This window comes from Chelonoidis abingdonii, chromosome 5 (genome assembly GCF_003597395.2).
Source record: "Chelonoidis abingdonii isolate Lonesome George chromosome 5, CheloAbing_2.0, whole genome shotgun sequence".
NCBI classification, from domain to species: domain Eukaryota; kingdom Metazoa; phylum Chordata; order Testudines; family Testudinidae; genus Chelonoidis; species Chelonoidis abingdonii.
The window spans coordinates 17,216,246-17,240,820 of NC_133773.1; the positions used below are offsets into that span (position 1 = coordinate 17,216,246).

The following is a 24,575-nucleotide window of genomic DNA, read 5'->3' on the forward strand; positions in this document are numbered from 1 at the left end:
TAGGGTGGGATGCCCGGCTGTATCCAGATCAGACTGTGGTGTGCAGGATGTCCCTGCTTTAACTCCAATAAAGAAAGAAAGAAAAATGCTTGGAACAAGGTGACTAGCTGTCTGGATTTTATAGGGACAGTCCTGATTTTGGGGTCTTTTTCTTATATAGGCACCTATTACCCCCACCCCCTCCTGATTTTTCACACTTGCTGTCTGGTCACCGTAGCTTGGAAGTAGCTGATCGTCCCTCTGACCAGGGCTGGGACTCTGCAAGATGCTTGGCTACCTTCTCCACTCCTATGCACGTTAGATTGGGGCGGGCAAACCCAAAGCGCTTTTAAGGAGAAGTCCCACCCGGTGGCTGGCTCTAGTCAGGTGGGCAGAGCACCCAGGTTACTGCTCAGGGCGCACGTGTTCCCAGCCCTTTATAGGTGACCAAACTCTCTGCGCTTCCTCTGATCCGACCAACTGCAGCAGCCCCCCCACTTTTTTTCTTGGAACAGGGAGTTTCCACCCTTGCCCGCGGGACGCGAGGGACTGAATTTGCCGAGCCCTGCACGGCCTCTCCCGCGGGCGCGTGTCCCCTTCGGGGGGCGGTTTCCCCTTCGCTTTGCCTCTCGCTTGCAGCTGGGTCCGGCCGAGCAGGCGGCGCGATTGGCTGCGGATGACACAGCTCGGCCCCGGGAGCTGGGGGACTCCGCGCGCATAGCACAAAACTCCGCCAGGCTGCGCCTGCCCCCTCCAAAGCCGGAGCGAGCGAGCAGGGGGGAGGTTGCGATTCCGGGCTCCGCTCCACCAGCCGCCGCTGCTTTAGCACCACCCCCTAACCCGCCTGCAGTAATAACAACAACCCCCACCCCGTACAAAAACCCACCCCTCCCGCACAGAGGCAAGGGAAACCCCCCACCCCAGAGCTCATTGCAAACGCCAGGAAAGGCGGAGAGGGTGGGGGGTTGCTGTCCTTATATTTTTGCATGCATGCATTTTTGTGTTAAAGCCTCCTGTCTGCAGGATCCCGGGGTTTGCAGCGCCGAGCAACAGTCCCGCTGCAGAGCGCGACTCCCCCCCCGCAGACTGGTCCCTGGCTGGGGCGGGGGGTGAAGCAGCCGCCGGGCTGGTTTGCTGGCGATCCGGTCTCTACACGCCCGGCTTTCGCGAGGGGGCTGGCCAGGATGGCTGGGTCGCCCCGCTCGCTGCTGTGCCTCTGCCTCGGCTGGAGCTGCCTGTGCCTGGCGCTGGGGGACCTGCTGCGAGCTCACCTGGTGGGGCTCCGGAGGAAGGCTGCCCTGGGAGGAGTCACGGGCGGCCGAGCCCGGGCGGCAGGTGAGCCTGGCCGCGCACCGCAGCAGCTGCCGCCGGGCGACAAGGTCTCGGAACACATGCTCCGGCTCTATGACAAGTACAGCGGCGCCCGGCGCCAGGAGCTCCCCAGCCTCCACCCGCTGCACCTCCGGGAGGGCAACACGGTCCGCAGCTTCCGAGCCCTGCCAGCGGGTGAGTATGGCCCTGACCCCCTTGCTCCTCTCCGTCCGCTCAGCTGCTGCCCCCAACTCGCCCCGCGGCCTTGGCCTCCCCCTCCCCAGAGCCCAGGGTGAGTCTCTCGAAATTGTGTCTCTTCGAGGCTGTCAAAAGCAGGGACAGTGAGTGAGGGAAACAGACACACGCAGCTGACATGTCAGGAGCTCTGAGTAAGCTCGTCTCTCACGCCAACAGAAGTTGATCGGATAAAAGACAGCACCTCACCCGCTTGGAAAGCCACACAGAGCCCTTCTCACAAGAGGCAGAAACTTGTAACGCTGCCTTTGTGTGAACCCCCCATGTGACCCCCCACCCCACCTTGAAACCTGGGAGCCTTCCTCCCACTGAGGCTTGGTAGATCTATGTCTGTTGCGTGGTTGTGACTAGTTGTGGAGGGTGGGAGGAGAGAGGTGAAGGCTGTTTGTGTAGCTGACTGCACTGTCATTGAAAATGCAACTGACACTTCATGCAAAGGGGCTGGGGAAAATGGAAAAGGCTTTGCACGGGGTATGAGCATGGGGAAGAGCTTGCAGGTCTGCAAAGTGAGAATAACAAACATTGAAACAAAGCAGAGAAGCTCCATATGGAAGCAGTTTACCTATAGTCCGAGATCCATTTTTCTTTTGGGAGTTTGCAGCATGTATTTTGCAGGGCTGGGTGTGCAATACCTGTGCCAGAGACCTTCTAGCCATGCATTAGCTATAATCCATGTGGTGATATGTGTGTCTAATAATCGCTGGATCCTACTTGAGGTTAGAGATGGGTGCTCCTTTTTCAGCAGATGCAGAGATTAATCCAGCTCTGTGTCACACAGCACAAAATAAGCTCTTTTTAGTAACGTATTTGCATATAAAACCAAATGTATATAATGTCAAATTGATAACACTTGTATCCAATTCGAGTTAAGGAAATGTCTAGTAACGTTAATAAACGATCTTGCACTGTAGAAGTCAATAGGAGTTTGGCCAGTGACCTTAATGGGGACTGGATCAGGCCCATAATTTTTAAGGTGCTGATAATGTTCTTACTCTGTCTGAAACCACTGTGAAGAGATTTTCCCAAAGCTCTAACATGCACAGCTCCTGAAAAATCCATTCATCAGTAAAAGCTTTAAGATGACAATATAAATACACTCTGGAGTTTTACTGGCCAAATGGCATTTACAGTTAATATGCCATTTAGTCTTTTCAGTGCAAAAATCCCCTTTCTAGCTGCCCTGACTTACAGTGTCAAATCAAACTGAAGTTGCATGTTTCAGTTGTTGAAAGCATTAGGATTACCTGTGAGCATTTGGCCACTGCACTGCAAACTGCAAGATGTGTCTGTAGTATACAGGATTTACTGTTCAAGAAAGCAACTCACTGAAAATGAGCATGCTCTGGAGAAAGAAATAGCCATGCACATAAGGCCTTGTGGGGGGGGGCTAATTTTAGCATGTGCATGAGTCTTTGCAGAATCGGGGCCCTAGAGTACATCATGTTTAAACTGACAGGGAACTCCAGGGACTGAAACTTGAATGTGAAAGAAACAAACAAGTAGTGCTCCCTACACATATGCCACTATGTCTTCTGATGTAATGCATACGCTGCATCATATAGATAGTTTAATTAGTGTTTTATCTATTTTGTTCTAACTCTATACTTTTATGTTGCTAATGCTCCTGTTCCTCTTGTAGCTGAGTGCCATATGGGATACAGTACAACCCTGATTAACCAAATATCATAGGGATTTTGGCTAATCAAGGATTTGTATAATTGAGGGGATTTTCAATGTAATTAACAGGCAGTAGAGGACATGACTCTCTTTTGGCTAACAGGAAATTTAGACCTTTAGATAAGTTGTACTGTATATCTCCTAGTAAGGATTATCCCTATAGTTGTTCTATAACTCCTGTTGAACTCACAGAGTGTTTTGCATATATATTAGGACTGTAAAGTGGCTTTGGGCTCTCTCAGGCAGCTAGATATAGAAATATAATTACTTAAAGTTGGTTGCAGCAAAGGTCTGTTTAGTGACAAATACAGGAATAGGAAGATGGTTTTACTTTAAGTACAGTTGTGCATACAGAATAATTTACCCCTCAGGAGCTCTGCTAAGTGGAGTTTATCTCTTTTGGCATAATTGGGGTTTGGGCTTTAAACTGAAATTCACCAGTAAACCTATCAATAGTGAAAGTCGCTTCTTACTTGGGAATATCTGTCTAAGGAGGGGAAAAAATCTACGGTGCCTATTTTGACACTACTTGTTGGCTTCACGTCCTTTGCAGTTAGTTTCTTGCTATGAAGTAGCACGTTGTTGATGGGCTAGGTTGTTTTTTTATTCCGATCTTTAAAGAAAAAATAAAACCTAGAAAACTTGCACATCTTTGCTGTTATGAAATTAAGTCAATAGCTAATTTTTTCCAAAGCAGATTGATGGGACTCAGGCTCTGAAGTCACGTAGATGCTTTTGGAAATTGTATCCTGTTTGCCCAAGCATGTATGTATGTTGGCAGTCCACCAAGACTGTGTACCAAAAGAAGCAAGCGTTAACAGCAAAGGGGAAAAAGTAGAATCTGTTCCTGATTGTTTAGCTATCTGGCCATTTCAAGAGCTTTTAATATGTAGGGATCAAAAATAAATGCTGGAAACCTGAAATGTAGTGTTGTGATTCCAAACTGTTGTATTCCATTACTTTTCCATTCCTGCAATATGTGCCTTGATACAGATACATTACAAAGCCTCATTTACTAATCATATATTTTTCATGACACTAACTGATCGACCCTGCAGTCGTTTCACATGCAAAAGTCCCAATGAAATCATCGTCTGGACCTTCACAGCCGCCTAAGAGAAGTAGTTCCCCCAGCTCCCACTGAAATTCAGTGAACTGGGTGCCGAACTCCCTGAGGCTTCTTTGAAATTCCCAACCTTTGATTCTTTAAAGGCAACAATATGCATTGGTTGTTAAGGACATGATTGTGCATACACTGGGCATAGTGCAAACTACTGTGAGTATCCAGATTCCTCTGGAAGCAAGACACTTAAGGCCCAATCCTGAAAACATTCACTACTTATTTACTACTGAGTTGTTCTGTCCAGGACAACCATAATAAGTGTTCAAAGGGTCAGCCCCTAAATCTGTTGGTGTCAGAGCCTGTGGACCTGAGGTATGTAAAGATTTCCTTACACTGTTCCAATTAAGCTGCTCCCATACAGTTTTAGTTCTGAGGGACAGGGAATACCTACTTTAAATCCTGCCCGTCCTTTCTTTTTAAAAGCACGCTCTCTTTCCTAACATTAGTTTTCATATGCAAAAGGCGGCAGCCTTCTGAATATTTCCTGTTGATGCACATGGCCTGATTCTGAAATATACGGAAAAAGAGAATGATACAATCCAGGCTGAGTGGCATTTGCTCCTTTAAACACACCTGATTAAAGGTATTTATTGTTCTAAACCTAGAAGGCATTTGGTTGAAATCCCATCTCTGCGGTCTTTCTGATTATATTTATACTGTTACTTGACTGTGGGTGGCAGCAGTCCTATGAACACACTGTTCACTAACCCCTTTCCTCCTCCCCCAATACTTTCACAGTTCAAGTGCCAAAGCAATAAATTTGAAGTGGTTATAAGTTTTCTGACACTTTTATAAGTATTTATGCAAAATATTTAACCAGTTAGGTGTTGTCTTCCCTTTCCCTTAGGATACAGCAGCTCATTTGTAAGGTTATTGATGGCAGAAACTTGCAGTTCTGTAAAACCTTAGATCAAATGATGGGGGAGGATGGCAAGGGGGAGAAAATCTTATATTTACTGAAGGTTAAAAGTAGTTAATATTTGGCTTATAATGCAATAGAATTAGGACACTGACATTATTTTCTTTTTGAGCTGTTTCCTGATTCTGTCAGCTCGTTAAGACATTCTCTGTGTAAATTTCAACTCTCCCTCTCTTCCCATCCCCACCCCTGTTCTTGTTCATATGACAGTATAAACCTCATAGCCACTGTTCCCTGAATAATTTAGGATGATGTCCCTAACTGACAAGGGGCTGGGTTTTATACTCATGAGACCGGTAAAGCTCCCATGGAAATCAGTGCAGAGTTGCCTGTGTCAGTAATGAGGATGGAATGGAGCCCTTAATAGAACGAGAGCAAGAGTTCAGAAAAAGAAATATGCATTGATCTAATTTGTAGTGTAACTGAGAAAGGAGGTAGATTAATTTTTCTGAAAATATAGTTACCAAAAATAACCAATGAGGAGTGAGAAGACATATGGAAGTTCTTGAAAGCTTGCTGTCCGCCACACTTTACTTTCATTAAGAACTTTTGGCTACTATATGATATTGATAACATGACATAAAGGAAAGTTCTTTGCTAGATTTCCAACTAACCCCGCTGGCAAACATTCTGAACTTTATAAAGATAACATATGTAGTCTAATGAGTCCAAAAATTGAGTACTATCACTTGAAATCCTACCAATCTTTTAGCCAAACAAAAGAAAGGACATCACTTTTGAACGCTGTAATCTTACAAAGTGACAAGGGCAGTTGAAAATATGGATGAAAAAATGAGTAATGAAAACAAGCTTCATGATTATTGTAAAATTAAAACTTTGCCCTCTTTGGATGGAGTTTTCAGAAGTACCTAAGGAAGTTAGGATTGAAAAGTCCACCCTATGCTGAACTGAAATCCTTTACTTACAGGGGATAATCTTGCAATGGCAGAGAAATGGACTAATTACGTAGTTGTTTTTCATTTCTGATTTTGATGTATCTTCACATGTTCTTTTTCATTTAGGCAAATAAAAATAATTTTTAAAAATACGGTTACATAAACTTAAAAGTTAATGGTTGGGTTTTTACATCAGTCAGTAAGAACCTTAGAAGTCCCTCACCAAGTAAAAACAATGAACTAAGCTAAATATGTGAGAATGTACATCACATATGATACATTAAATTGTGTTCTGGCACAATTTCCTCTTACTGACTTGAATGGAGTTACTCTTGATTATTCCTGTGTATGAGGCTGATCCTGTATAGGATTCAATAGATGTTCAGTCCTTGATTTCAATGAGAGCAGGATCAGACCTTAAAATTTGAGAGAAGTCAGAAACTTATTGTAGTGAGATATTCATGGGATAAAATCTGCAGTCCTTGCTCTGGTAAAACGCCTCATTTGTTTCAAAGACAAATTTTGCCAGACTAAGGCAGAGAATAAGGCTTATAGTTCTGTGCCTCAGATGTCCCAAGAGTGAGTTATTCTACATACCACATGAGCTAGAAGATTTAAGCATAAAAGGGGGTAGATTAAGAACAGTATTTCAGCTATCATAAATTTCCTTAGTTTTGTAAACATAAGTCTGACATGTAAACTTGATTTTAACTTAATGGTTTCTTAGTGCTAGTTAAGTGCTGTTGCAGTCACATTTGTAAGAAGAAAGATAGGAGAGAGGAAGAAAAAACAATCAAACTAACTAAGTGAAAAAAAACCACTTGATTTTTTTTTTATTGGATTTCTAGGATATTAGGGGACCATCTCTTCAGCTGGTGTAAATTGGTGTAGCTTCTTTGATTTCAATGGAACTATCTTAATTTACAGTACCTGAGGCTCTGGCCCTGAATGCAAAGTTATAAACCAGAATAAATGTTTGTGTGAGTTATCAACCTTAGAAGATGGGACTTCTGAAATGCAAACTGAAATATCTTTACCATAGCATCATTAAAGGTGATACTGTCAACTTGAAATGGAGTCAGTTTGTTTTAAAATGTTTAAAGTAATTTCAGGTATTACATCTGCCTATGAGCCAATTTTTGTGGTTTTATAACCACCTTTTCCTATTTTTAAGACTGTTTTCCTTCGCTTTGTTGTGGCATGAAACACCCACACAAAAAAGCCAGGGAAACTGAGTATAATGAAACTGACTAATCATTAATTGCAGTCAGACTGAAAACAAAATAAAGAAAACTCTAGTCTTTGTCCTCTAACCTCTTTCAGGGGGTCTTTTGCAACAGCAGCTTTCAAAACATTCTGATAGAAGTGTGACATAAATAATATATATTTTCAGTTGTTGGTGACCCCTTGAATCACACCACTTCAGGTGAAATACAAACAAAAATCAGGTTCTTTGCATAAGAAACTTGAGAGGTGAGACATTATGACTTAGCAATGTTGGGCCTGGCACTATAAACTTTCTCTGCTTGGAAACTGATAGGAGCTACACAGGACGAGGGCTTGCAGGATCACGCCCAGAATTTATTCTGGTTGGTGTAGATTCTGATCTTAGGCTGGATTTATTGACTGATGTTCCTCCATTGATTTCAGTGGAGTTACTCCTGACTTGCACCAGTGTAAGTGATAGGAGACTCAGGCCCCATGTGTTATCTAGTTGAAAAACCCATCGTTTAACCAGGTTACTGATATTACCCTTTGTACTACGTTGGAGTACACTCACTATGGGTCTGATATTCTGCGCACAGTGGTGTAAATAAGTAACTCCCCTGAAGCAAATTTAATTACAGTACTGTACAACTAGGGTAAACAAGAGGAGAATCAGGCCTTGTATATCCATGTATATCCATCAAAGAGCAGATAAAATCACCCTTATGAAATTGGGATAAAAATTCACAAGCCTAGGCATGAAAATCTACTTATCTGCTTTTACAGATGATTTTATACACACCTGCAGGTACTTTACATGTGGATTGCAGTATTGAGCCTATATACTGGAACAAATCTTTTAAAGAAAGAAGTCCATGGTTCGTGGATGAGCACTGTAAACCATATATTACTTTCAGAGCCGGTATGACCTCTGTGTTTAATTTATAAAAGACATATCATTTATTCACTACACAGTACATTTATGATGTGTAAGATGCATATTAAAATCTTTCCAGGCATAAAACTCCTTATCTGTAAATTAGTTACTGAGCATGCAGGTTCATTGCTTTTCAGAGTTTTTTTTATTAAAGTTATTATAACTTTAATAGAAGGGTGGGTTTTTTTTAATTCCAGGTATCAACCAGTATTGCATCTGACAATTCTTCTTTTAAAAGAATGAATCTGGTGGTATGTTTAACACAATTGGAAAGTTATTTTTATATTTTTACCTGGATAATTTAGAAATAGCTAAATTAATTGGGGAGTTTGGGAGAAGATTGATAGGAAGGGATGGGGGAAAGAAATTTTGGCATCAAAAATTATATCCCCAGCCTTGAGCTCTTCTATTCCAAGTTTTAGCTCAGTTGTGCTATGAACCCATGAAAACAGGGTTTTATAATGGAAATGTTGATACATTCTTAACTATATACTGGTACAAGTGAACTGCTTTAATATCTAATTTAAACTATGGATAATGACGACTGTATAGCTAAATAGCCCTCATTATTGCATCCTTTTTCACCCATGGGATAGATTTGGCAGTCCATAAAAATGTCAGTATATCCTCTATAAAGGTAAACACACCACATGTTAGTGGACTGGTTCCAGCTTATTGATGCCTGGGAATGCCCCTTGTAACATGAATACATGTTTGTGCTGGTGATGTCCGTTTTCGCAGGCATGCTGCCTTTTAAAAAATCCTTGTTATGCCAGTAATGGTAGTAGGCAGCACAAACAGCTGAGTTCTTGCGGGAGGAAGAGAAAGTACAACAGTCACCTCTGAAGAATCATCATGTGCGAAAAGGTACCTCACGGTGCCATCAGGGGTCCATTTCCCATTCGAAGTAACTCCACTAGCATCTCTGATATCACTGTGTAGAAACTGAAGGCAAATGCTGACTTGGTTAAGGGTGGTGACTAAACACAGAATATGTACGTATTTAGTACTACTAAGAGGGAACCTTCCTCCTATAGGTCGCACAAGGCTTACCCACCTTTGTGGAGCTCCATCGCTTGTGCTCTTACAGAAAGGAGGTGCGATTCGGCTCCATGGGAGCTTTGCCATTGATTTCAATGAGGTCGGGATTTCATGCAGGAAAACCAAGACAGCGAAGTTAAATGTCTTGTTCACTGTCATACAGTGAGTCAGTATAGACTGGCAGTTAAGGCCAGGTGAGTCTGATGCCCTAGTGATTGGACCATGTCTGCCTCCCCAGGATATACTGCAAGAATATAAGCAATAAAGTGTGTCTGTGCAGTGTCTACCACAATGTGGCTCTGGTCCAGACTGGGGCTCCTATATGCTACCACAATACAAGTAATAACAATGAGTGTTTGAAGTCTGTCTTGTCTATTTAAATTTACAAGGAGCTGAAAACCATAGGGCCTGATTTTCCAAAGTGCTGAGCAGGCAGTAGCAAAATCTGGCCGCTTCATTTAGATGCCTTAATGGGAGCAATCCTCTCCTTTTAAATCTCACTTTGTGGTATTGAGGTGCCAGCGGAGAATCTGGCTCCATATTTTCAGTCAATAAACTGGTCTCTCCCTCTGATTATCAGCTTCAGTAATCATATGCAAAGCAGTAATGCTCAACCATTGTAAGACCACCTCTTCCAATGCTGCCTGATCCTAAGAGAAAGCATTGGCAGGAGTGTTGGGCACCATGCCCTTCTCCGGTATTGTAAACACTCCTCTCTGGGCTTTCTCTCTTTAGCATAAAATACCCTGAGATGTGTATTCAGATCTGTTGATGAACATTTCATACACAACTTGAAAAGCAACAGGGAAGGATTGACTATGCAAATAGGCAGTGAAGTGTTCTGCCATTTTGTTTGATGTGGAAAGCATATCAAAGGGCTCTTATGATGCCATCACTTGGGAATGCTTAGATTTTTGACCTCTAGAATGATTTTGTTTTGAGACATAGACTGCTGTTTCAAGTAGATTATACTGTCGGTAAAATCTTTAAATCCTCTTATTGGGAGGAGGCAGTGTGGCATAGTAGATAAAGCACTGAACTAGAACTCAGGACACCTGCAATCGAGTAGCAGCTTTGAGATCATCTGATGAAAAGTGCTGTATAATAGCTAAGTGGTATTATCAGGCCTAATTTCATTTAAACCGCTCTGCCACATAAATGGGAGTCATTCCCAATGTGTCATTTTTAAAAAATTATATTTATTTTACTAAGAAACCTCTTAGCCGTTATTTATATGCTAAAGGCCAAATCCTCAGCTGGTGTAAATCAGTCTAACTATTGAAGTCAGTAGGGAGAGAGGCTGATTTACACCAAAGGCTGGTCTGGTCCATGACTGTACAAAACTAAAAATATCCTAGAGGATTTTTCTATTCTGTAACATGCTTCTCAGTAGCTCTTGACTTTAATCAAGATTTTGGACTGTAGTGTTTGTGGGCGCCAGTGTTTAGTAGCTTCTTTGGGATTAAGTGCTGCTGTCTCACTGTGAGATCAGTGAGAGTTTTACCTGAGAAAAAAACTGCAGGATCAGGTACCTTGTGGCTAAATCCTCTTTTAAATCTTCATCCTTCGTTTGATGCTTCAGGGCTTTGTTTTAATTTGTTCGCTGCCCATGCTTTGAAATCCGTTATCCCTGCTGCATGATTGGTGAATTGGACTCTGTTCCCAAGCAATGTCAAACCAAGACATGCATTGTTGTGTATTTTTTGTTTTAATCTGATTCTAAAACCAAATACATAACACATCAGTGACAATAGCTAATAGTCAGACAGCACAAGTTATATGCAGGTGGGAAACTGGATTAGTGAGTTGCATAAGTGGGTTGTATGAAAGCAGCACCATCTGTTGGTAGCACATGATGTTCAATGTTAATTTTTTTAAGTAAGAGTGCAAGAATGGCTTGTCTGGTTTTGTTTGTTAATCAAAATACGTATTGCCCCCTTCATGTGTATCACAAACCAGTTAGTTTTTCTTTCTTTTTTAAGCAAGAGCAGATTAATTTGTGTTCCCATTTTCTTTTGTTCCTAGATTCTGAACTGTTACCATTTTTGTTAATTGCTAAAATCCCAAAAGAAAAACTTGATTCTGCATGTAGAAATAAGCTCAAACAGCAGATACACTCATGATAACATAATTGTCCGTAGAAGTAGACTGATGTAATTCATTATTTGTAGATGTATCTATTATTCATATGTCCATACAGACCCCAACGGAGATCAGGTGGTCATGTGCTAGGTGCAGCACAGACCAGTAGTAAGACACTGTGTCTGCCCTGTTTGTAAAATAAAATAAAGTAGGATCTCATCTGTTGAAAACAGAGTCTTCAGGTAATGATTCATAGACACAAACTGGGTGAATCTCAAAGCACTGTGCAGTTTAGTTCAGTTAGGTCATCTTCCAGGTGCCTAGATTATCTGAACATCTCGAATCCACAAAACCCGTCAGGAAAGCATGTGAAAACAGGTTCTTGTCCATGTGGGATTCTCAGTTCTTCCTTCTGGGTCATAAATTTGCATGAACTATTTTTCCTTGTCTTTGCAGAACAATGGGCATAATAGAGTAGGTGTGTTCCATCCCTTACCTGTGCAGTACCCACTTTTCCTAAAACTCTTCGGCTCTATTAGCAAGAGATCGCCTAGATGTGTGTTTTACTTCGTTTGCTGGCTTTATTCAGACCTTACTGGCAATTTTGATGTTGCCAGTCAGAATCTGGAAGCCCAGAGTTCCATCTCCTCCCAAAACCCCAAACTTTTTGGAATATTGGGGGTAGGGGGGAAGAAGTGTTGATTTGTGTTCAGTTGAAGTGCTTGAGCAAAGGTTAATATCAGCAGTCATTATCTTTATCCAAAGACCTGCTTGTCCCTATTTACATGGGCACTTCTGGATTTTATTTTTGTCATTCCTTTTAGATGAAAGAACTCTTAAAACCCTGTGAGATAAAATCCCTCCTCGGACTCTTGAGAAGGTGGATTGCCATGATGTCAAAGAAGGTTTTAACTTAATATTCCCTTGTTTTTCTAATGTGTTAGTATGTTTCCAGTCCTTTTGGGGGCTGTTGCATATACACATGTTTCGCTATAGCTGTATTTTCCATGCAGCCCTGTTTTGCAGCTCTCCAGTGTTTCTTAACGCTAGAATCTATATTTCTGCCAGTTGGACCAATATAAACGTCATTGCAATCTGAGCATAGAACTTGTTTAAAGGAAAACCTGCTGTTGCTCGTTGAGACCCAGTGGAATCGCTTTTATGCTTATAACCAAAACACAAGCTTAAATGCCCTGGTGACTCAGGGCCCTGTTGTAAGTGTGTCTTTGGGTTGTGCGAGATACCTGTTAGACTGACCTCTGTAGTTTCAAAGCCATGGAAATCCCCCTTTCCACTAGAACCTGCTCATTGGCACGGTAACATTGTGCCTATATGGAATTATTGCCCCTGGTTTGTTTCCTTGTTGCTCATGCATTCAGGAAAGAGGGTGTGTTTGACCCTTCCACTCCAATAACCTGGACGTCTTTTCTCATTAACACCTTATTTCAGATCTTGATTCTCCTTTAGCAGCCTCTCCCTATCTCTAAAACATTGTGCACGGGTTGTTTTCGACTTCTGCACCTTGAAATGTGACATCATTTAATGCACTGGGTCAAAAAGTGACCTGCTTATTCTGGAGGAAAGTTTATGCTGTGGACTGTGATCTGCATTAAAAACAGGATGCTGAAAGAATGCCATTACCTTGTAATAAAGATCTGTAAAATACCATGTCATGGATTATCCAATCATGCAGAAATATTTCTTCTCCTATTGTCTTACTCAAGCCTTAAAATAACCATACTATGGTTCCTGATGTACTTTCCTGGGCTGGTGGGACTAAAGAGAAAACCTTTTGCTTTTCCGCATTTTTAGAGGCTTGCTTTATTTTTACTTAGATATGTTTTTGATTATTCTCCTAATTTTGTAGTTGTTGCTGTTCCAATCTCTGTCCCACTGGACCTGAAGTGCACTAACACGGTGGTTCTCAACCATGGGTACATGTACCTCAGGGATACGCAGAGATCTTCCAGGGGTACATCAACTCATCTAGACATTGCCTAGTTTTACATAAAAAGCACTAGCGAAGTCAGTACAAACTAAAATGCCATACAGACAATGACCTGTTTATAATACTCTGTACTATACACTGAAATATAAGTACAATATTTATATTCCAATTGATTTATTGTATAATTATATGATGAAAATGAGAAACTAAAACTTCTTTCAGTAATAGCGTGCTGACACTTCTGTATTTTTATGACTGATTTTTTAAGCAAGTAGTTTTTAAGTGAGGTGAAACCTGGGGTATGCAAGACAAATCAGACTCCTGAAAGGGGTACAGTAGTCTGGAAAGGTTGAGAACCACTGCCCCAGCATGCTGGGAACCAGTCTACAAATACAGGATGAAATTTACCCTGGTTAAAGGGCCAGCTAGGGTTCTATTCTGAGTGGGATTTTCATGATATGTAGACTTTGTGCATGGGCCCTGATATAGCAGAACATTTATAGTGCTTAACTTTTGTTTGTTTGTTTTTAGTTTTTGAAATTTACAATATCTTTAATAAGGAAGTGTAACACATCCCAATTTATATTAGCAATTACCCTGGCACATTGTACCCCTAAGATTCTGAATGACAGCTAGACACTAAGCAAGAAATAAAGATCAAAAAGTATTGTCCCCATTTTACAGATGGAGAACTGAGGTGCAGCAAGATTAAGGATGGAATTTTCAAAGGAGCCATTGAAATTCAATGGGATTTGGGTGCCTAACTCAATTGGGCACCTTTGATAATCCCAGCCCAAGTGGCTTGCCTGAGGTCACACAAGAAAGCTGGGAATTGAGTCCAACTCTTCTAAGTTCTAGCTAATTCCCTACACCCATCCTCCATTGATAGGAAGACGTTAGGGTTGAAGTGAATCATACTGGTAAGTGAATGTGTTGAAGCTTAAAAAGACTGACCTGAAGCCTAGTGAAGTCAACTAGGAGTCTTTCTATTGACTTCAGTGGGTTTTGGATGAGGTCTAAACTGCAACTGCCCATGCCAGACCCGTCTCCTGGACAGAGAAAGAACGTTTGTTCTCTAGGGATGTCAAGCTAGCCATTTGCACACATGCTAAATAAACACACATTAAAAATACACTTGGCTTTCAAATTCCTGGATGTTCTTTTGCAGTCTTCAGTGTATCCTTTTAAGCAGTCCTGCTTCCTCTGACATCGTTTGCTTCCTGACCTCAGAAGGGTGCAGTGTGGATGCACTCATTGATATGTGCTAGGCACTCAAATATTCTAATGATGTATAAGTACCTAGCTAGTTTCCAAGTTCAGTTAATCCTTGGCCTCTCTCCTGAGGTTGCCAACAAAACTGCTAGTTGCTGTTGAAGTTTCACTTGGCCGATGAGAACTGAACAGTAAAGTGTGTTCTTTAAAATCAAATGCTGAGTGGGGAGGACTTTGTGGGGATTGTGTATTCAAACGAAATGGTCTGCTCCTGCTCCCATTAAAGTCAATGGGGAATTTTCCATCGAAATAAGTGAAGATAATACAAAGCAACAGGTAACACTGGCCCTTTGGTCTTTCGGGATGTTAGAATTTCCTGTGTTCTCATGTGAATATTTATTTTTCTAGGGAGCCCAGGAAGCAAAGAGCCACATGTTTTTAATCTGACCTCCCTAACCAAGTCTGAAAATATCCTGTCGGCTTCATTGCATTATTACATTGGGGACCTACTAAATGCTACTTGGAGTTGTCCCCGATCCAGAGGCTGCTCTCGTCATGGACACAGGAAACCTGAAATTCAAATAGATCTCTCTGTGTTGAGCTTTCCTTCTGATGGAAACCAAACTCGAACCCTGGGACGTTTTCTAATAAATGTTTCCAGGGCTTATCGGGATGTCCTTTCCTGGCAGTGGAAGGACATTACTCATGTCCTGAGTGAGGCAAAGCAGAATGATGAACTTCTGATTGGTGTGAAAATGGCCTTGACTGGCCGCTATTCCCAGAGGAGGGTGCCGTCCTGCTATGAACCTTACATTCTCGTGTATGCCAATGACTCTGCTATTTCAGAACCAGAGAGTGTTGTCTCTAGCTTGCAAGGACACCGTAAGTCCCTGGTTGAGGGTTTCCCCAGACCCGAAAGCCACTCAAAGAGCAGCCTTGGTGAACAGCGGCGGAAACGTTCCACCAGCATACTGTTGCCCTTGCAGAACAACGAGCTCCCAGGTGCTGAGTACCAGTACAATGAAGATGAGGGGTGGGAAGACAGAAAACCCTACAAAACCCTCCAGCCGCGGCTGTCAGAGAGAACAAAGGGTAAGAAAAAGCAGAGAAAGAACCACCACCAGAAGAGCCAAACACTCCAGTTTGATGAGCAAACCTTGAAGAAGGCAAGAAGGAAGCAATGGAATGAACCGAGATACTGTGCGCGGCGCTATCTCAAAGTGGATTTTGCAGACATTGGCTGGAGCGAATGGATTATTTCCCCTAAATCTTTTGATGCATATTACTGCTCCGGTGAATGTCAATTCCCCATTCCAAAGGTACAGTATTTTTTTTTTCCCCCACTGTCTTATTCTCCTATCTCCAGAGAGCAGGAAAACACATTCAGGTTTTATGAACTGCACATATTTATTTACATTAGTAAAATCCAGCTTCGCTCCTATTAAGCTCTAGAATGTAGTAAATAAGTAATTTTTTATATCTGTTCTGTAAGGGGTAGTTGTTAAAATGGCTGATATGAAGTTATATAGCAAAATTATTTTTGTCCAGAATCCAAATGTGCTGTAAATTGCTTATTGGGTAACAATAATAGGGTGTGAACTGGTTAATCAAGCATAATAAAGGACTGATCCAACAAATGGTTATGACCAAGTGTAGTAATTACCCTACTGAGTTAGTCCCAATAGAAACCGGTGAATGGGACCACTCGGCATAGTAAGTACTATGCTTGGTAGTAAATATTTGCAGGGTGGGGCTCTGAAGCTGTTTGGAGAGGGGGAGGAGGGTGCAGAGTCCTGGAAGTGGACTCTGAGTGTCAGCCAAGGAGCTAATTAAATCAAAATCCTAACAGTTATCTGCTAAAGAACTGTATCCTCTGTCCAGTGCCATCCTGAGACACATACATAAGCTCAAGAGACCTGATCCTGGAACCCTTACTTTACAGAGTTGCCCCTATGGCTTTGAGTAAGGATTACTCTGGTGAGTAAGGGTTCCATGATCTGGCCCTGTTGCATGAGCTTGGCTTCTTGAAATCAGTCAGCCAAATTTATTTCTAGTGTAGCTCCACTGGAGGTCATACCCAGATCTCCCAGCCTACCAAGGCCGCAAAGTGGGATGCAGTATGTAACAAAGACCCAAAATGGGGCGAGGTTGGGGGAACACACACATTGTGCCTGGTATCTGGAAACTAAGTAGATGTAGGGTTCATTGTTCTTGCCATAGCCTTATCTTCTCCATTTTCTCTTTTTCATGTAACTAATTGCCAGCACTGAAAGCGAAATGATTTTAAATCGGTGTGGAATTTTGGGATTAATCGGAACGATGTCTTTTTTTCAGTGAAAGACAGATGAGATGTATGGTAACATCCGGGATAATTTAGTCCAATATGGGCCTGATCAGGAAGGCTTTACTTACGTGAGCAGTTATGTTGATTTCAGGGAGACTGCTCACTTGAATTAAGATTGCAGGATCAGCCTCTAAAACTTGGAGGCCTGGCTTCAGTTTTGTGCCTTTGCTGAGAGTTCAAAAGGAAAACAAGGAGGTTTGCAGTGTTCTTGGAGCCATGTTATTAGAAAGAACTGGTGGATGAGGTAACCTCTTTAATTGAACCAACTTCTGTTGGTGAAAAAGACAGGCTTTCAAGGGCCCAGTGGAGCTCGAAGGCTTTTCTCTTTCACCAACAGAAGTTGGTCCAACAAAAGGAATTAACAAGACTGTTTTACTACCACTGAAAAACATTCTACTGGATCTTTTTGGCTTCTCCCTCTGTGATTGATAGCATCCATGCTCTATCATACCTGTATCCCCACGGATGGTTTTGAAACAGACCCTTAACTTTAGCAGCAATTTGACCTGGATTTTTTCCATGTTAACTTCAAGGACATTAAGTTATAGCAATGCCTTGGGCATTACTCTGGTTAAGGCTGTGTCAGCACTTCCAATTTCAACCTTGTTTATAAGGATTTTAAATGCAACTGTAAAAAATTTGCTCTGGGGATTGACCTTGGCCCAAGAGCAAATAATTCATATATGTAGCAATATTTGAAATAGATCAGTGTGGCTATTTTAATTTACGGGAATGCAAAAACAAAAATAATTTTTAAACTACTTCTCTCAGCTGCTCCTTCTACCTGGAAGCTCCTTACATTTTAAACTAATTTGGGCATGTTGTGAGCCATGTAATATGGGCAAACAGATGGATATTTTGAAAGAAGTAAAACAAACAAGGAAAACAATTTTAAGGCGCCAGTTATTCTGTGTGAGACTGCTCCAAACCCCACTGGAAATCTGCTACTGACTTCTATGTGATTTGGATCATGTCTTACAACAACGACACTATTTTTCCATCTGTGGACAATAGTTTTTTCCCTATAAATGCTACACTTCAGTGTGCTGGTGTAGAAGCTGCATCTGCATAGCTAAGTGGACCAGTTCCTTGGACATTGTTTAAGGTCTCTAGATTTAAAAAAATAGGATTTTCTGCAGGGCTTCAGATCCTCAAATTTATTTAGGTACCTAAGTCCCGTTAATTGCAATGAGAGCTAGGTGCCTAAATACTTTTGAAGATCTGGGCCTTCAACTCCCAGCGAAGAGTAGCTCAGCTCTTGGTGGAGTGTAACAGTTCACGTCCAGTAAGTAACATGCTATTTCAAAACTGTGTATTCGCCTGATGACCCCGTGATGGCTTGGTAAGAGGGTGCCTGTGTTGTGTAGCAGGTAAATGGCACGTGGGTTGTTTTTTTTTAAATATGGAGATCCCAAGGCAAAAGAAAAGTCCCTTTATCTCACAAACTGCCAAAACCCAGAAAATAGAAAGGGTAATAAGAACATGCACCTTTTGTACTAGCATCTTCTTCGTGTAGCACCCTGAACGGCCCTAAAACACTTCACAAACCATGTGCCTAATTCCCATGGCCTTGCACCTCTGGTAATGAAAAGCAAATGCATGCCTCCCATTCTGATGTGATCATTCTACTATCAGAACTAGTTTGTATTCACTGCACTAGTGTAAATCACTACAAGAGGTGCAAAACCTAGAATAAGGGAGCAAAGAATCCTGTGGCACCTTATAGACTAACAGACGTTTTGGAGCATGAGCTTTCGTGGGTGAATACCCACTTCGTCAGATACACGTGGGTATTCATGCATCTGACGAAGTGTGTATTCACCCACGAAAGCTCATGCTCCAAAACGTCTGTTAGTCTATAAGGTGCCACAGGATTCTTTGCTGCTTTTACAGGTCCAGACTAACATGGCTACCCCACTGATACTAGAATAAGGGATTGCTCACCATCAAACCGGGTCTAAGGTTGCGTCCGTTCTGCAACTAGGCATGCCGCTCAGCAGTCTGGAGAAGGGAAAGTGAAGATTAATTGGTTCTCACAAAGCTGCTATTTGACATGTAGAGAAGCTAAAGGGAGACTGTGTGCTTACCCGGACATCAGAGAAGATTTCCCATCTTTTTCCAATTTACCTGAGAAGCCGTAGTGGTCTCTTAACAGTCTTCTTTAAACATTTAGAGTCAAATTCATGCTCAGTGAAAGCAGTTGTGAGTCCACGGAAGGTTGAGCTCAGTTGCATGAGGTCTTAATTTGGTTCTGAAAGCTAAATGCACTTCACAGTAACGGTTGCTATTTATTGTACATATTACTTGGTGCCCAGTAACCCGAACTGAGGTTGGGGCCCCATTGCGATAGGCCCTGCACAAACAAGTAAGAAAGAGTCCTTGCCCTGGAAAACCTTCAAGTTTACATAGATGAAGTGGACAAAGAAGGACCATTAACCACATTTTACAAGCGGGTACATGAGGCACAGAGGAATTAAATGACTTGTCCAATGTCACACAGGATGTGTGTGACAATCATGAGCTAAATCCAGATCTCTTGAGTCCAAGGTCAATGCCGTAACCACAAACCCATTCTTCACCTCTAAACATGTTTTAAAATGCTTGGTACAAATGTAGGGCTTGAGCCTGCATTGCTTAAGCATGCAAAGCTTCCACTTTTGGAGTACATAAGGAATGTCGGATTGGCTCCTTAACATAAACTTAAACGTGACCTTTGAATAACTCTTTCCTGTGTACAGATGGAGTGTATCTAGTTTATTATTAGTGTCGTGCCTCTGGTTCCATGAAAGTCAACAGCAAATTCCCCTTGATTTTGGGATCCAAGAACTGCCTGTTGTGCACATGTGCAGTGTGAAATACAATTTGCACTATGTGAGCCAAAATCCACTTTGGTTTTCTAGTGAGAATGAAGATTCAACACATGAGAAGGAGAAACAGGCAGGTTGAGAGCCATGTAGTATTTTTGATCCATGCGCACGACTCCCATTGACATTCATGAGAGCTGTGCATTTGCAAACTGATACTGTAGCTGTCAGGTAATACCAGAAATTTATCTGTGCTTATGGTTATACAGTGGCCCTTCGGTGAAGGAGAACTGAGCTCCATCTAGCCTGGTTGGCAAACCTGTTGGGTAATTAACAAGAGATACGTCTCTTCCCCTCCAATCCCCACCCTCAATTCCCAGCCATACCCTCTCCCTGTTTTGGTTAAATGGTTAGAGTGCTGTCAAACCCACATGTGCTGAACTTGCAGAATACCATAGAGCATACAGGCCAGACAGTCCCTCTCCCAGGTCAGGAATGAAAGCTTGTCGCTGACATCATTCTCTCCACTCGTAATACATCTATAATGAAATTCAACTGGGCAGCAAGTCTCTCAAGAATGCATGCAGCTTAGCTGGTGCAGCCCTAACCACAGCTGGACTCATTCACAGATCTGGCCACTTGGAGGTTACTGGGTTTTTCCCTTACCCCACTCCTCCTCTAAGAGAAAATCTCATGTGAGATCCAGCCTGCTTTTCATTAGTAGGAACCAGACAGAGCAGGCTGCCTTCAGGCAAAGGTGACGTAACACTTTCTATGCAGGGTATATGCCAGTTTAACCCTTTCCGTTGGGAATTTTAAAATGCTCAGCTTTGGCCAGACTTTGCTGCTGGTGAAGTTGGCCACTGACTTCAGTGAGAGCAAAGTTAGCCCAAGCCTGAGCACCTTGAAAATCCCACCCTAAAGATTTTGGGGCTGTGTATTTTCTGTGGGCTAGAGGGTAACACACAAGACATTTCAGAATTTAAGGAAATAAGTGTGATCCACCCAGTATCAAATAATGTTGTCACTTACTGAGACTCTTTGCCAGATGATCTACCACACCCAAAGCTCCCTCCAGTAGGAGGCCTTTACTCGGAGCACCTTTGGAATCAATCCTGTAAACAGACGTGTACTTCAATCTATTTAATTCAGAGCGTTATTAAGATGCAATTGTATATTTCAGTGCTCCATCCAAAGTGAGAAGTCCAGGGTCTGAATTTAAAACCCCACCCAAATGGAGTCAGATCTACTGATTAGCTGAACCAAAACCTCAGCTATTAAGGACGGGCATTATACCCTAAACCAGGGAATCTTTGCTCTCCTCTTGTGTGTGACATGATTATGGTTGATAGTTTCAAACTTGACCAAAGGAAACCATAAGAGTGGGGAGAAATGCAAAGTCTTTAGGAAACTAAACTAAAACACCAAATAGCAACTTTGTTAAAACTGATTAATCTTCACTTCCCCTCCTCCAGACAGTTGAGATGCATTCCAAGTGCAGAATGGTCACCACCTAAGACCCCATTTCAGTGATGACGAGCAATCCGTGATCCTCTAACGCCTCACACCTGATGTAGTGAGTTTGCGGTAGCACAGGTTCCCTGTCCAAAGAGCCATTCAGGGCTCCCAATAAGAAGCTGAGCGAAAATATGAAAATCCATTTTCAATTCCTATCGATCCAATAGACACTGTGGATATTTTATCAATAATAAGATTCTTATTGATTTTTTGTGAAAACTATAGGGACCCCAGGACATCAAGGGCCATAAGCCCCCCTTGATTTTCGTGCAGAATGCTCATTGAGAGCTGTGTTTCTGGAACAAGGGTAGAATACAGCCTTAAGCTTATCTATCACCTGCTTTCTGACTTCACAATTTATACAAAAATCTTAGGCCATGGGAGCATTGAAATTTTAAAATGCTCTATAAAACGTTGCAGAGGAAATCACAGTCTGTCTTTAAAGAGCTGTCTCCCTGCAGGATCTCCAAGTCTGGATAACTGTACTTTTGAGCAGTCCCTTTTCAACCATATTTGGCTTATGGCTGTAAAGAGGGCTCTGCTTAGAATTCATGGCTTTTAAGGCACTCCGTCACGCCTTATTGCACTGGGGTCATGGAGGTCTGTGATAGTTTTGTTCTATTTAAAATCATAATTAAAGCTTATTGAAGCTTCCTGCAAGAAATGAAAAAGAGAATTTTACTGAACTCTGTGTTTAAGAAAAAAAAGAGGGGGAGTATCTTGCTGCAGGTAGATACAGGGAGCTTCCTGCAAGGTTCTGAGGCTCAGCTCCTTAAAGGTATTTAGGCACTTAACTCCCACTGATTTCAGTGGAAGTTAGGTGCCTAAATATGTTTGAAGTTGTGAGCCTGACTACCCTCAAATTTAACTACCTTAAAATGGAGTTAAGGGAACTCAGGATGTGTCCCATGCATTGCTCAGTCTCTCAGAGTACAAGAATAGATTTTTCAGTGGTAGAATAGAAGGGGGGAAAAAAAAGTTTGGATGATGTTAACCCTAACAAAAAAACAACACTGGAATGTTCCCAAATGGATCCTTTTGAATCTTGCATCAAATGGTTCCTATCCTCGCTGAGAATAGTTCTAGCAACATGATATGGAAAATGTCCATTCTGACTCATTGTGGTTGGAATTTAAGGATCACCTATCTCTGAGATAAAGCAGAAGAATACAGTTGGCGTTTGTTTGCTTAAATGGAGGCAGGTTGGAAATCTCTGCACACCACCAACATAAATACAAGTAGATATTCCTAGTTATATTGTGTATATGACATAATGAGCCAGAATCTCCAAATTTTTCCAGTGCTTTTTCAGTGGAAAGTCATTTGGGCCTGCAAATCAGGTAGCTAGATGTCTAATCCCTGTGACTGATTTTTACAGACACACATTCTATCTGTTGTGTCAGGAAAATTGCAGGCACTCTGAATATTTGGCCCACTGAACCTTGTAGTATACAAGCCTGACATTTGAGTAGGAGTATTTTTACCTGTGATTCCCAGGTGTTAGGTCTGAGATGAGTTATAAAATGAAGTTCTGAACGTCTTTCTTAAAGGACAGTATCAATAAAAAAAATCATATTCTTGTTGGGTTTTGTTGTATTACTGTGTTTTCCTGTGTTCCTAGTACTGCTACTTGGGTTACTGAAAATGAAAGTATATTTAAAATCTTGTTCTAAGTTTGTTTACTCACATTGGATGATGAAGTTAGCTCAGTCAATTTTGTTTTCTAGTTATAGTCAGTGGGCCAAGTTCTGCTCAGTTATAGAAATGTAATTCCAGGTACCTTCAGGTTTGCGACTGAGAGCAGAATTTTGCCTTAGTGTAAATAGGTTTACTACTGATGGAATTTGTTGGGTCTAGTTGTGCAATGATGTAAGTTACAATCAGGCACATTTATACCCACTTACGCTGCTTTTCTGACTAAGCTACATCCGGCGTATAGTTTACATCCTGGTCTATATGTTTTTCATGCAGCCGTTGCCCCTAGATGGGGTGTGTCTCTTGAAAAGGCAAGAAGTTAAGGGCCACTTTCTTCGGAGTAAGAAAACTCTAGCTGAATTGTAGAGCAACAGTGACACCCAGTGGCCAGTAAAATTAATCCAAGAATGGTATTCCCTGACGATATCCCAAGGCACATACCATGATACTTGAGGAGGTACTCAGAATTGCTGCCAGTAGCTAGCTTTTTTGACTCATCACTGTCTTTCTTCAGGGAATTGGTTATATTTTGTCCTAGACAGTGAAACACAGTGTTACTATGTAAACAATACAGTTCTATTTTAACATGCACCTAAACATTTCCTTCTCTTCTTGTTCTTTCTTCTGCAGGTCTTGAAGCCATCGAACCATGCCACCATCCAGAGCATAGTGAGAGCAGTTGGGGTCATCCCTGGTATTCCTGAGCCTTGCTGCGTCCCTGACAAAATGTCTTCTCTCAGCATCTTATTCTTTGATGAAAATAAGAACGTGGTGCTTAAGGTCTACCCCAACATGACAGTGGAGTCCTGTGCATGCAGATAACATCTCAGCTGAGCCCTTTGAAATATCTAAATTGAGCTGTTGCTTTTTCTTTTCTCCCCCGCCAATGCATTTCATTCAAAAAATAGTTTTATAAACAAACCTGAATAAGAGCAAAGATTCTGAATGGAGATATCGAGGCAAGGGAGCTTAAACTTAACTCACCCTTGAATCTGACTGCGAAGTAAGCTTTAGCAACTGGGGCTATTTCTGCTGTAATGTACAAATGAAAAGTGAAATTTACAAAGACTGTTCAGGATTTTTTGGAACTGGCAGGAGGACAACGGTTGATTTATTTTTGTACAAGGCTTTGAAAGTAGCAGCTGCTGTTTTGTTTTGTTTTTTGTCTCTGTTCTTCTATTGACTAATGGGGAGGGAGATTAAGAAATATATTATACCTTTGAAGCTAGGCCTTGAGTTACTGAACAGCTCAACAAGTGCTAAATAACCTGAACAAATCTAACTTATCCTAAGAGCCTTAGAAAATCCAACTTAAACATTGATTTCACGTGTATATTCATTGTTGTTTAGCATGTTCTTTAGAATTCAGACCATGTGACATTCCTCCCCTCAGATTAGATAATGTAAATCCCATTTATGCTACATGAGAAGTTGTGATGTCACACAGAGGGTTTTTCTCTCATGCCAGAGTATAGTGGGAAACAACTGACCCAAAAGCCTAGCACAGTGATTTTCAGCTGTGGTCCACTGATCCCTGGGAACCTGCAGATTATGTCTAAGAATGCTAAAGGGAGTCATACCTCCATTTGAAATTTTTTAGGTGTCTGCAACTGAAAAAATGGTTAAAA

The 24,575-nt window shown here is 41.8% G+C and overlaps 1 protein-coding gene across 1 annotated transcript; it reads left to right on the plus strand.

The window, feature by feature from the left end:
• The first annotated feature begins 846 nt into the window (after nt 1-846).
• On the plus strand, nt 847-24,267 carry BMP3 (bone morphogenetic protein 3). Its single transcript, XM_032796853.2, has 3 exons — nt 847-1,485; nt 14,995-15,905; nt 23,578-24,267. Exons 1-3 carry the CDS (start codon nt 1,164-1,166, stop codon nt 23,767-23,769), a joined length of 1,425 nt encoding a protein of 474 aa, XP_032652744.1. The 5' UTR covers nt 847-1,163; the 3' UTR covers nt 23,770-24,267.
• The last annotated feature ends 308 nt before the right edge of the window (nt 24,268-24,575 follow it).

Coding starts and splice junctions, on each gene's coding strand:
- BMP3 (XM_032796853.2), top strand. CDS start 1,164: ATGGCTGGGTCGCCCCGCTCGCTGCTGTGCCTCTGCCTCGGCTGGAGC. Junction 1,486..14,994: donor CTTCCGAGCCCTGCCAGCGG/GTGAGTATGGCC, acceptor TTATTTTTCTAG/GGAGCCCAGGAAGCAAAGAG. Junction 15,906..23,577: donor GTCAATTCCCCATTCCAAAG/GTACAGTATTTT, acceptor TTTCTTCTGCAG/GTCTTGAAGCCATCGAACCA.